The following is a 13,696-nucleotide window of genomic DNA, read 5'->3' as shown; positions in this document are numbered from 1 at the left end:
TCATAACGCTTCTTACAAGTACATGATTACTAGATTATAGCTTAATTACTATTGATCAAATCCGCTACTCGTTGGTGCTATGTTTAGTATACAACAGCGTTTCAAACAGGTTACAGGTTTTTTGGTTGGCATTGTCGAAGACGAACCTAGTCGACGGGCAGGTGTGTGTTACATACAAACTTCTCACACTCCCACGCACCATTGACCGGTTAACAAAATTGTTGAGAGCGTTTTAATTCAGAATGATCGTCGTTTGGACAAAGAGGGAGAGAGTACAGGAAGAGCTGAGCGGTTCAGCAAATAAAGCATTTCTTTTGGTAAATGTTAGAAATATGATTCATGAATTCTTGCTAATCGTCAAAGATTTATCATCTGAGATTTCAACTGACGTTCCTATCACACCACAATAAATGAATGAATAATGTAATGCATTAACTGCTAACTGTATACAGTAGTACAATTGGAGGTAAGGTACGTTCAATGAGAAACACCGACACATTATACCAAATAACTATGGCCAATAGTTCAACTACGATATGCAGATGGTTTACAAAAAAAAATAACGATTATTATGTAGGATTGTAACCAATACTACTGGAGACATTATACCAAAATATTATTTTCTCGTTAAGTAAACAGATAATTAAAAAATATGAAACAGGTAGAAATATGTCGAAATATTTATTGATCTCATCATTATAGATTTGTTGATGAAAACAAATCAACATTTTACATCTATATTTCGTGTCTTAAAAATTGTTTTTTATTTGCGAAGTTATATTAAACCACGTGATAGCATAGTAGACAATCAAAGAATATTTTCCAGATAATTTTTCTTTCCATTGTTTGATTGATTTATCAGATCTGATTTTTACTTTAAAAAGATCAAAGGTTTAAAATGATGCAAAGGGATAAATAAAACTATAAAGTTTTACTTAAATTAATATATTTCCAATGGGTCCTACTAGTCAAGATACTTAATAATCAAAATATTAAAAACAATAGAAAATTTAATACAAATACAAAATGAATTATTTCTTGTAGGCCTATTTGAAGAGAAAGAGAAATACATTTGTATTTAATTGAATATTGAATTATTAAAAAGTCACTATGATTAATAACATGTCTTGTATAACATGCCGTACACACGATATCCAGTAGGCATGTTCAGAGCACAAGTATGGAATTTAGACATACGAACGACACACTTTTTCGACCTGTTATAAATTCAACGAAATCAATTTGCTAAACCACTAAACAAAATGGCTATAACGTAAGTTTTCAAGCTATACAGTTACTCCTTGTAGTATTTTATGTAACATAATGTGGGCTTCTTGAATGTAGTTTACACTATATTATATACAATCATAAAGCTTTGAATTTCATAGGAATTTACGATACTGTCCGACACTTTAAGCTTGGACATTTTTTATGTTTTATGTTTTATTTTCAGTTATGTCTGAGAAGATTAAGTTTATGTTCCTCCTCTATTAAATTGCAAACGCAATAAGTTGCAAACATTCAGTCGTTTTTCAATTTAATATGGTTTTGAGAATACAGTACTATATGAGCGGAACAGATCATTACTGATAATATATTTAATTCACAATTTATGTCAAATTTAATAACAATCGCAGCATTTTCAAAATTAAACTATGATGAAGAATTTTAGCGCAATTTTAGCATCTACACTTTTTTATTTGTTGAAATGTATCTATTAATTTGGCAGTTATAATTCTTACTAATCAACCTTTCAAACTCCGGAAAACATAATGTCATCCACGACAGCAATACAGCTGCTTATCATACTGTTTCATTGAGTTTATATAAGTGGAAATATTAACGAATACATTTTTTGCTTTATTAGCAATTAAAAAACTTTCAATAATCTTTAGATTTTCTCACCATCTAAACGTTTACTGATTGATGACGTAACATTATTAAGATTCTTAGATCAACGACAATTATCCAATCAATGAACTCAAATTGGAATATGTAAACAAGTGTAGGCGGAGTTGAAATTATGCACATGGTATATAAAACAGTACACTTGATTTGGTACTAGTACTATACAATACTTAAAATTAGGATTGTTGACAAGTGTATACCGCAACAACGAATTTGGTCGACTAAGAATATTAACGAACCGTAAGTATAGATACTTTTTGCTGTGATTATACGATATGGTAATTGAAAAACATTTGTACTTGTAGTAAAAAGAGTTTTTGTTTTATGTCAGAATTCTGTTTTTTTTTAATAGAAGGTTTAAATCTGTGTCAACAGAATATTTTTTTTTACAACTATATACTTCAATATCTTTGTAAACCATAAGTGGTAAATAACGAGTATGTTCTTTGTCGGCTTGTTAACACGCCGTCCTATCGATCTTCCAATAATATATCGTGGTTACCAAAACATAGTAACCCTGTGTTTTGTAAATTTGAGGTTGCAAGTTCAGAGTAGACAATAGTTTTGTATAGAAAGCGATGTATTTTCGATTAGACTGATTATTGTGAATAAGTATACAACTCAAATATAGACATTTTTTTGGTGGTGTATTTTTTCCTCAAAAACTTCAAACTAGCTTTACTACACACTAAAATTAAAACTGAATATAACTACTATCTGTAATTAAGAAAACAAATTAGAAAAACTATTATGAAAACGGGAGATAATATTTTAAGGGCTACTGTAAATACGTAATACTTGCATATGACTATAAAAACAGAGCAGTTAAATAGTAAATATGGCACCATTCAGTAGTATATCTGTATAGTTAATATGTCATCTGATCAAGGAGTTGATAATATACGAATGTCTCAGTGAAGGATGTATTTCTAAGGTAAATATAACCTTGTTCTGGTCCTCATCTTGCACTATGTTGTCACCACTCAATCAAGTAAGACTGAATGTTTGTGGATATCCGTATCTATTGAATATCTGTGACATACTGAACTCACAGGAAGAAGTTCTCACAACGATCATTGGAAGATCAAAATTTATTATATAAAGCTCTGTCTATACTATCAAACTGACAAAAGAGTGCAATGTGCCCAAATATGGTAGTGATATGCTCAAATATGGTAGTGATATGACATCATGTCCATATATGGGTACATCACATTTTTTGTCACATACAGTTTGATAGTGTAGATAGGGCTTAAGAACCAATAGTTCCTCTATTATTAGACCTACATAAATAACGGTACTGTTTGCCTTTGGATATTTGTGGAAAGTAGGATGATGTGCTAATAATACTAGCACCGAAGATCGTCTTGTTATGGTTACCAATGCACCATTTAATTATTTTATTTATGAAAGCCGTATACATTTTTACAATATCTACGCTTCCGAAAAATAACATTGACAAGCAAGATGCCATGGTACATTATAGCATAGATTTCATCTTGTTTAAGTAATTGCTTTAATGTTGAAAGTAATGTCGACGTTAGTTAAGAGCACTAGAGATGAAAATCGTTTACTGTGTCTCTGATTTATTTTTGTTCAGTTTGAAATCATAATTAGGGAAATTAACACTCAATTCCTTCTAATTATTGTAAGCCATGTTTCAACGGTTCTGGAAAGTTCAAAGAGGTTTTGTCCATGTATTTATAATGATACTGTGCTTATACCTTAACTAGATCCAAAGAAGAGTGACGAGCGAATGTACCACTCAATCGTGCATGTATGCTTAATTATGTTATCTAGCACAAATTACTAGTGACCAGCCAACTAATTCGTTTATCGGAATTAGTTTAGACAAACTAATTTCTTCACGTATAAGGTACTGCGCAACGCACATTTCCTAACCTTTGTGTTATATTGGTTTCATCCTGTCATGTGTTTACTATGATTAATGTTAGGAGGATTAGGAACGTGTTAAACGCGTACCCTTTGGAGAGTCGTTATTGTGCAACTTATTAGTTTAAAATAATCGACTCGATTTACGTAAATTCGAATCATATTAACTTTAACACGAGTTGAATATGGACGCTACCCATATTAGCAGGATCTACCGATTCATCCGTCGACAATAATGAAACTGCAGGTGTTACTGGCGATTTTACACTTTTCAAAGTATTACTATATACAAATTATGTTTAGAATTATAATAATTTTGAATACAAACACCTCTTATTGGGATTCTAGACAAATTGTGTGCTAAATGGATCAGATCAGCAAAACAATCTTTTATTGTAAACATCAAATGGAATCTTACATATTGATTAGTACCGTAATGGAAAAAATGTGATTTAATGTAAATTGTTTTATGGTAAAAATAAAGTTGTTGATACAATAAAAATGTCTTAGTGTCACTTGGTGTATTTAGGTATAAAAATGAAAGTATCGACCAGAAAAATGTATAAACTAATATATATTATATCATCTTGACACTTAATCTTGAGATCATTAATGTTTGAATGGAATAAGAAATGATGGTAACGGTGTTGCTCATAAGTCATAATTTGCCATAATTCAAGTTATATGTATGAAGTAACTTGAACCGTGAAATGTGTCTACTGAATGCCTCTCACATTTCAATTTAGCGATTACATTATTGTGAGGAAGTTGTTAGTGACGAGTACACATCAGGAAGCGATCGATTTTGTGCGTTCAAACGTTGTGTTTACCATCCTTTAAGTAATAGATGCATGCAAAACACAGCTCAATCCACACGTAGCTTCACTGTATTGTCGGTTCGTGCTTTACCTGTAAAATCTACCTGAGATCACACCTGCTCCCTGCAAGCAATTAAAGTAATGCGTATTTCTTGTCATCATTAAACACAACTTTACAAGATGAAATGATATTGAAAAGACTCAAACACACAAAAGTGCGGTAACATTCCATCCATATCTACCCTAAAATTACAATAATTGAATAACAATATTTATAATTTCGTATAGAACATCAATGTACCATTAACGATGTGCCTCAATGGCTTTCAAATTGCGAAATGGATTTAAATAACAGTTTACACTCGTAGGTATGTTGTATTCCATTTCCCGCCTACACCTTTCGGTTTCGACTATAAACCCGAAATTTTATTTAAACTTTGGGACTAAAATATATATATAAGTCAGAGGACGTTAAGTTTGACCCACCCCAAGGTATTAACACATCATTTTCGTGTAGGCCTTAATTAGTTGCTGAAAACAATAATGTCAGCTAATGTGTGGTGGTATATCTAACCAGGTAGAATCAGTAGATCGTTTCCCTCCAAACTTAGAATAGGCCTACTTATAGTTAGCCAACTTTCATTTTATAAATTATAAATAATTCGTATTACTTAATTTTAAAATTTAGCTATTTCAGTTTTGAAGTATTTCATAAGGCATCCTATCTTCTTGATTTATGAATTAGCTGGATGAGGGAGGATAATTGATGTTGCTTGTGTAGGCTATAGATTGTTCAAGGATGATTGTGTCTAATCACAGTACCTTGAGGTGCAAAAATATCTTTCAAATTGTACTTGAACTTATCAGGTTCTATTTCAATGCTTCCTTCATATGCCATCATAAAGGTGGTAGTTTTTAATTCATGTACTTGTTATTCAAATTAACTTACTGGATTATGCCCAAATTTCATAAATTGTGAACACATTGGTTGATGTGATTCCCAATGTAACGATAACGTACACTTATGCAAAATTGTTAATAAAAAAAAAAAGTTAATACATTATAAATAAGAAACCGATCGGGAAGGTATAGTGACAAAGTGACCAATTGACATTTCAATCCATAGGGTGGTTTGAAAACCTTCTGGGCACAATAATTTTAGAAACATGCATTATTGTATAATATAATGTGTATTCAATTCAACTTTATTTCTCAATACATTACAATAAACAATACTGAATTTTGGAATTACATCAAACGTTTTACCCTTTTTGAGGAAGTTGATATCGGCGTCTGCCTTTGGAAGCTTCTTGCCGAGTCTTTCTACAATAACATTACGGTAAATTTCATAATAAACAAGATGAACAATTTTTGACATGTGAGCACTCAACAAAATTAAATCAAGCAACACAATTATGGTTATATAGACAATTTCCATCAATAAATGTAAATGTATTGAATCAATTCTATTTTATAATTCATTATTTTAAAATATCTGTAACTTCTTGATACAATGTTTATGACTACATCATTTGTATTATTTGTATAGTAAGCTGTGGTTATATGTCAATAATATATTATACTAAATAATGTCTACTTTGGTATTTCTTATTCGTTTTATTTATATATTGGATTCTTCTGAAATTACTTTATTTACAGATTACTCCTACACATAATCCTCATAACATTATATTAGACGTGCCTTGTTTAGGTGCATTTACAAAATAGTAGCGCCATAAAATAGATGTATGTAAACACTTTAATTTGCTATTGGGAATTAATTTGAGTTTCGTAAAATGCAATAATTAATATAGACTTCGTATTGTTTCTTTGTGTGTGCTTAATTTGGTGATCGTTGTTGTAATAATCGTATTGTAATTAACGCGTGTTTGCTACTCTTGCAGCATGGTTCAATCAGGAAAGAGTGTAATTTCACTCTTTCCTGATTCAATCTCCTGCAGCCATCGATTGAATCTCTCCGATATATTGGTTGCTGGTTCGTATAGGTAACAAAAGTGGAAACTTTAGATATTTAACTAATTAATCAGCAGTCGTTCTCAATGGTACAATTAAGGAACAAGTTTGAAAAGTTATGAAGATTATAAACATTTTATTTTATAGATTATAATGACCAAACTATTTGATGGACAGCATGAACACGTGGCAACAACTAGCCTAGTAATAACCATCTTTGTGGTGCTACTAAGTCAAGTGCAAGTTACAGACGCCCGAGACTGGTATTGTGGAAGTGCCGCAAATACATTAATGAACTTTTGTCAGAGTTGTTATGCAACTAAACGGTCTCATTCAAGTTTACCGTTGTTAAAATCAAAATCAGGTTAGTAAAATTACAAAATTTGATAATTTGTCAGCCTGTTTACGAGTTATACAATTACATACGATACCGTATAATACAACTAATAACACATGTTAGCACATTTCGGCACTTATACTCGGTAGACATATGTTGTTTTAAATCAATTAATCACGACAAAGTAAAGTTGGACTGCGATGAGTCTATTCTATTCCGCACAAAAACCCGAGGTTGGGTATCAACTAAAGAAGACAACGGTTAACTTGCGAACCTTCATTCGTTTGGTGGGGACGGTAAGAATAAACGTTAAGCGGATCAATACAATTCAATAATCAACGGATCGGTGTCTAGTGCGTGTATTGGCATGCGCAGCTTAATTTTGCAGTTTCATGAAAGAAAACGCACCCATCTATATATTTACACTTATTGAAAGATCGATTGAATTGACATTAAAATGTCAGCCCACTCAATTTAAATTTAGAATAATTTGTTCAATGCTATAACAATACAATTGTTTCCCATCCAATGTTTTTTGTATCGAACTGCCAATTGAATTGATTTAATTATCATGTTTCACCTTATTTTCATAAGTCATTAACTTAAAACTGTTTTCAATCACTAAACTTATTATAGGCGTAATCAATAATTAATAAAGACAATGTATATTATAACACAGTTCACATTAGACGTAAGCAAATAAGTCCACAATACTACTCCTGCAAAATACATATATTTACTTGATATGTAGGCCTAAGTACTTAGATGAAAACACTCTTAGACTCATTGTTGATAGATGATTTAATATTATAAAATACAACATAATAAACATACAGAGGTAGACAGATTTTTTCATAAAGAAGATTGTAAATCGAATTAAATGAGTTAACCTACGAAGCAATGACCTGGTAGACAATGAGACTGAATTGCAGGTGGTCTAGGAATACGGTAAGCATGTCTCGTAATGGATACCGTTCAATATTTGCATAGACAAGAGTGTACAAGAGCGATGGAATTACTACCCGTGAAAGATTGAGAACAAAACATGCACAATACTTACAGGTCAGAGTAAAGCGCGTTGAAACATACACATCTTTTTCGTAGACTTACTGAACTTTCTCGCCATCAATTACTACTTAACCGTGCCCTTAATACATTGCAGACACTTTACTATAGTAAACATATTATACACCGTTTCCGATAACGTCATCAGTATAGAACACTGGAAACGTAACGTCACATTTGTTATTGCACGTATTGATAGAACTTTTTCAAGCATAATATAACAAGAAAGGGAGACAATTTAGTGATTCCAATGAAACCTGGTTGTGAAAATTCAATAATACGAATTGTTTCAGAATACAATGTTAATACATGTTGAAAGTAAAATGACGTTAACTGACCACAGGGTTGTAGTTATAGGCCACATAAAAATACAAGAATACTAGAAATAAAAAAAAGAAAAGATGTTTGATTTCACAATAAATTTCAAGATTTCATTCAGTAAAGACCCGGAGAACACGAGTCTCGGTTCTGCATCTTCATTTCTCCATATTATTCCCTATGATACTGTGTAAATATATGAAACTACAGCACTGAGAATCGGGTAAAACATGAAACATTTAGCGGAAACTAAGTGGTGAATCTTTGACACTATATACATAAATTTCACGATTATTATTCGTCAGTATGTAAACTCATTATGCACTGATTGAAGCTGAACCCACTTAAACTTAAATGTATTATTGACAAAGTAAGCTTACTCCATTCACAAACACTTCATGTACTTCCTTAAAAGGCTGATTGTTTGATGAAAACGATTTGACCAATATTTCAGTAACTTAATTCAGAAACAAATTGTATTACTGAGATAATTCTATTTCTTTAAAAGTTATTCAGTGCAAATGTTTTTGATTTAAAAGTTAAATTTATGGTGATGGAAGCGGTAACATGATTAAGGAACCATTATTCTGCTATTAGGCCTAATTATTTAATATTACTGCAGTAATATAGTATATTTTGTTTCCTCTTTTAACCTAATCTTGTTTACACTATTTTGATCAGTGTTTAATGCACAAAAACCTCTACCTACATTGAAACAAAACATTTTAAAAATTACATTACTGCAATACAATAAAATGTAGGCATAACTGCAGTAGAGTATTTCTTTTTTAATGATCCCAAATAAAATCAGATTGAAAATGTTTTGGTAGTTTGCATCATTTAATATAACATACTCCTCAGCATCTAGTCCTTAGAGTACCAATTTACTTTGTTGTAACAATTTGTCTGCTAATTAGCAGAGATGATTATTTTTTCGTTCAATTTTGTTTTTATTGAAAGATAATTACCTATGTGTCTACAATGATGACTTCTAATTGTTTCTATTTCGTCAGATTTTACAGTTACGAAGTGGCAATATAATTATCTTGAATGAGCGTGTTATAATCGTGTTTGTTTTTATCATACAGTATTTGTTGTTAACAAGCATTTCAAATACTAAACTTTATCTATATAAAAAAAAGTACAAAAATAAACTGTTTAGTGAGGTTCCTGAAATTTTCTTTTCCAAATCGCATTTTAATAACCTCAGTGGTTTAAAAAAAATTATATAGTAAAATTGTAATGTAATATGTGTAGGTGTTGTCAGTAGTCTTATTATGATGTATTGATTTTTATTTTTAGATGGAATGTTTTTAACAAAGGAAAGGGCGTCTGGATATTTGGAGGCTAAACGTAGTAGGCTGTTCTCATCAGTAAATTTAGATCGCCGTCAGCATGGCCAAACAAATTTTGTTACCGAATGCTGTTACAATCCATGCACACGATTCGAAATGATTAAGTACTGTTGTACCTCCAGGCAAATAGAATTCAATGACACGGAAGGGAAAAAGTAATATTATTTTATTTTTAAAAATTGAAAACAAATTGAAATAGGACAGTAATGTCGGGATGCTGATTGACAATTGTCAAATAACACGAACTAACAAAATCCTATCAACGATTAATGCATTATGATATATATATATATATATTATTTATTTTGAATACTTTTAAGTTAGACGGAAGTATCAATTTATAAGAAGCAAATTATCATATTAATTGTTACAAATAGAAGTAAGCATTAATTAGAATACTATAGTATTATTTATAGTAATATTTCAGTCAAAAATATTATAGGCCTACTATTAATGTAATCCGATAATTAATGTGATATAATTACATAAATCCTAGATTGTTGAGTTGAAACTAATTGTCTTATTCAATTATTGCTAATATAAGTGAAATTTTAATTAATGATAACACATAATAGCCTGCATAGTTTAATATAGTTTATTGTATGTGAGCCAATGACATATTTTTTTAAAAACCTTAATTCAATTTTAATGTTAAATTCTGTTTTATTCATACTTATTTGTTATCCAATATTAAAATGCTGATGAGGTTGTTTAGAAAAGTCCGAATTACAGTTGAATTATTATTCATAATTATTGAACATTATTAACATAGTACTTCTTGTACAACTATTTATAAAGTATCGTCAAATGAAAACACACGAAGCAATGAGAGCTCGTAAATAACAATAACTTTATACTACTTTGTTTGAATGTGTGCATGCCGAAATAGTATGTTGATATAAAGTTTGCGGTGCACCACGTTTTACATAAAATTTAATTTAGTTGTTGAATTTCTCGACGTTTCGAGATATTTTGATCGTCCTCAGGGGTAAGAATGCAGAAAGTCCAGGACTAACTAATATACGTAGTTAACTGGAAACTAGGCTACTATCAACTATACTAAAAAGGTTAACAGCATGATATACATTCGCAAACACTGAGAATGGGGCCATGTTTTATTGACAACATTAATAGATATATTTATATATATTTTAATTTTTTTAGCTATACAGTATTAGTAGTTATTACGAATATTTATTTTTGTTCTTAAAATATGTTTAGAGATACAAGCTAAATAATGAATATGTTTATAGTAGTCTTAATATGTGCAAATATATTGTATCCGATAACATTTAATGTTTACCTATTGCTTCACTGGTTGAATAGAGAAATTAAAAGGTGGAATGTTGTACCTGTTTATACATTCCCAAATATAGATAGTATTTAAGCATTTTTTAGCATTTTTGATTATTTATTTAAAGCGTTTGACATTTCTAGTGCAATTTACAACATATTATATCAATCTTTATTTTATGGTAACGTCAAATATCTATATTAAAAGTTAAGAAGTAGTTAATATTATCACAAACCTCTCTTTGCAAAATATAGAAGCCTTACCCCTTGTACAATAGAAATCCTTTGGATGGTGTTAAACCACCTCTCTTTGTGTCTCATTGCTACTGTAGACACTAGTTCTTATTATTTTGGAAGCAAACTGATTTGTGTGTGGTAGTCTAAATGATCTAATATTTCAGTACAGGAGCAGAATATATAAGTATTGTGAAATTGCTTTGCCAATAATAAATAATCTTGAACTGTTGAATTATAGTCATTTTCTTTGATCTGGTGAATCTAAGTTAGTATAAGTAAGTAAATATCGTATTCACCAATCACACTTCGGCACACTAAGGAAAAACAACATTTAGGCCTAAAACATTTATTTAGTTTATATTGAATACCACTTTTGAAAGATATATTTGACACTTATTTGGTTTAAATTACATTTTCGATCCAATTTTTAGTAAAAGTAAATTACTATGACATTTAAATTACATATTGACAATGTATCTTTAATTACATATTATATTGATTGAGTTGGTGAAATACTTGGTGATTGGTGGATACGGCCATACATTTCTTACTAAAAGATAAAAATGCTTTGCTATTATGGAATTGTTTGTTCACTAAATTGGGGTTAAAAAAGAAGCAAACATGAAACAGTATTTTTTTTTTTTTTATTCATTTCGGCAATAAACATAAAATAATAATTACAAAACAAAGAAATATATATATATATATATATATTATATATGAAGTACAAGATACGAAGCCGAGGAAAGACAATATCATGATACTGAACTAAAATACCATATGCAAGGGGACCGACTTCACAAGGCCTGAAAATAAAAAAAATGTTCATTCGTTCATGTTCAAAATGTCAACATTATTCTCGTTTTTCTTATTCTAAACGCAAAGCAGCCTACAAGTAGCCACTCATGTTTTTTTCTTCGACTTTCCCCCATGCTAAGACCAGACGAAAGATTCAGTGATCAACTAAGATTATATTTTTCTCAATTTTGCATTTTAAATCCTCTTTAAGAACCAGTGAGAGAACTCATCATTCGTTCAGATTGAATGCTATTTATGTTTTCGAATAATATTGGAATATTGAATCACGTTATTTTACTCATACAACTTTACACCTTGCTATAGCACGTTTCATATTACAAATAAGGTTCAGTTCACACTATAATATTTATGGATAATGTAACACATGAATATAAGTAAAAATTTACATAAATTGTTGCGTAACTAACTAATAGTTAATTGAATAATGGAATAAGTAAGAACATGGGAATCATAGAACAAACTTATCTGTAACAAGCAGACAAAACGATTCTCTCTCGTATCTCCACTACCGGTATGGTATCTATCTATAAATGTCACATGTATCATATGTGGCACCTGTAGGCCACAAACGTCACATGTGACTCATATGCGACACTGTAATACACTCGCAATGATACTGGACACACATTACCGAATATCGCCTTAAATAATGATGATGGTAATAACACATTCGGAAAAAATGTAAATTACCTAAAAAAAAGTTCATTACATCTTTTTCATACATATTCTGCACCAGAAGTGTTACGGAACATGTTTGTATTGAATAAAGTCCGCACAACAATAAGGTAGTTTGAAAAATGTAAATACATGACTGTACTGATTTTCCAGTCCGAATTCCATACGGGCCTATTGTCGCCACCACGCACCTTGCTCACAGTTACACAGTTCAACAAGGCCATATACATGGCTACAGCCGCGTGCTCAAGTTAGTGTTTACCGACCGACCGACCAACCGACCGACATAGTGAGCTGTAGAGTCGTTGCACGCGACTAAAAATATGTAATGAACCGTGAGATAAAGGAAAAGGATAGTAACTTTAGGAACAAATCATGCGTTTGATTCTTAAATCTATAACGCTTACATAAGATTTCATTTTATAGATATTAACATTAATGTTGACAACAGATTAGCAACGTAAGTCCTCTTTTAAAAAGAGAAAGTTTATAGGAATCGTAAACGATCGATAAGAACACCGCGCTGATTCAACTGTCCTGCCGTTTATTACAGTTTAGTACAGTTTAATTACAGTATAATTTAATTGTTTCTTTGAGAACCAAAGAAAATATTTATTTTTGTAAATGTACCAATCGTAATTATTGCCTAATATCAATAAACTGAACCGAGTGTCACCGACTAACAAAGCCCGGTAAATAACAAAACTGTACACAGTAACTGTAAGCAATATTTATAGGTATCATACTAGTCGAATATAGGCCTATATAATATAATATTAATATTACCATCACAGGCACAGAACAAATTCTAAACCGTCCGGTTACAGAATTTGTTCTGTGCCTGTGGTGTTTATAAAAGTATCTCTTCGGAGATCCCGCTTCGTGAATAAAATACTGAAAGATGAGGGAGTATCAATTTGATCTCTGGTGCGCGTGCGTGCGTAATTGAGGGATTATAGTCAGGTGGCTTAGCGACTAAAACGTTACACGGTGGACAAAAGCAC

At 30.9% G+C, this 13,696-nt stretch overlaps 1 protein-coding gene across 1 annotated transcript; it reads left to right on the top strand.

Annotated features, from left to right (window-relative positions):
- Positions 1-2,071: 2,071 nt before the first annotated feature.
- On the top strand, positions 2,072-10,166 carry LOC144843625 (uncharacterized). Its single transcript, XM_078700498.1, has 3 exons — positions 2,072-2,148; positions 6,741-6,957; positions 9,616-10,166. The coding sequence occupies exons 2-3, from the start codon at positions 6,747-6,749 to the stop codon at positions 9,825-9,827; spliced, it is 423 nt and encodes a 140-aa protein (XP_078556624.1). The 5' UTR covers positions 2,072-2,148; positions 6,741-6,746; the 3' UTR covers positions 9,828-10,166.
- Positions 10,167-13,696: the final 3,530 nt, after the last annotated feature.

This window comes from Antedon bifida, chromosome 1 (genome assembly GCF_963402885.1).
Source record: "Antedon bifida chromosome 1, ecAntBifi1.1, whole genome shotgun sequence".
Classification (NCBI taxonomy): Eukaryota; Metazoa; Echinodermata; class Crinoidea; order Comatulida; family Antedonidae; genus Antedon; species Antedon bifida.
This window is presented reverse-complemented; position numbering and strand designations above follow the sequence as displayed.

Bases quoted from the DNA above. Each gene is read 5' to 3' on its own strand.
- LOC144843625 (XM_078700498.1), top strand. From the start codon at position 6,747: ATGACCAAACTATTTGATGGACAGCATGAACACGTGGCAACAACTAGC. The intron at 6,958-9,615 runs GTTAGTAAAATT...TTTTATTTTTAG, and splicing joins GTTGTTAAAATCAAAATCAG to ATGGAATGTTTTTAACAAAG.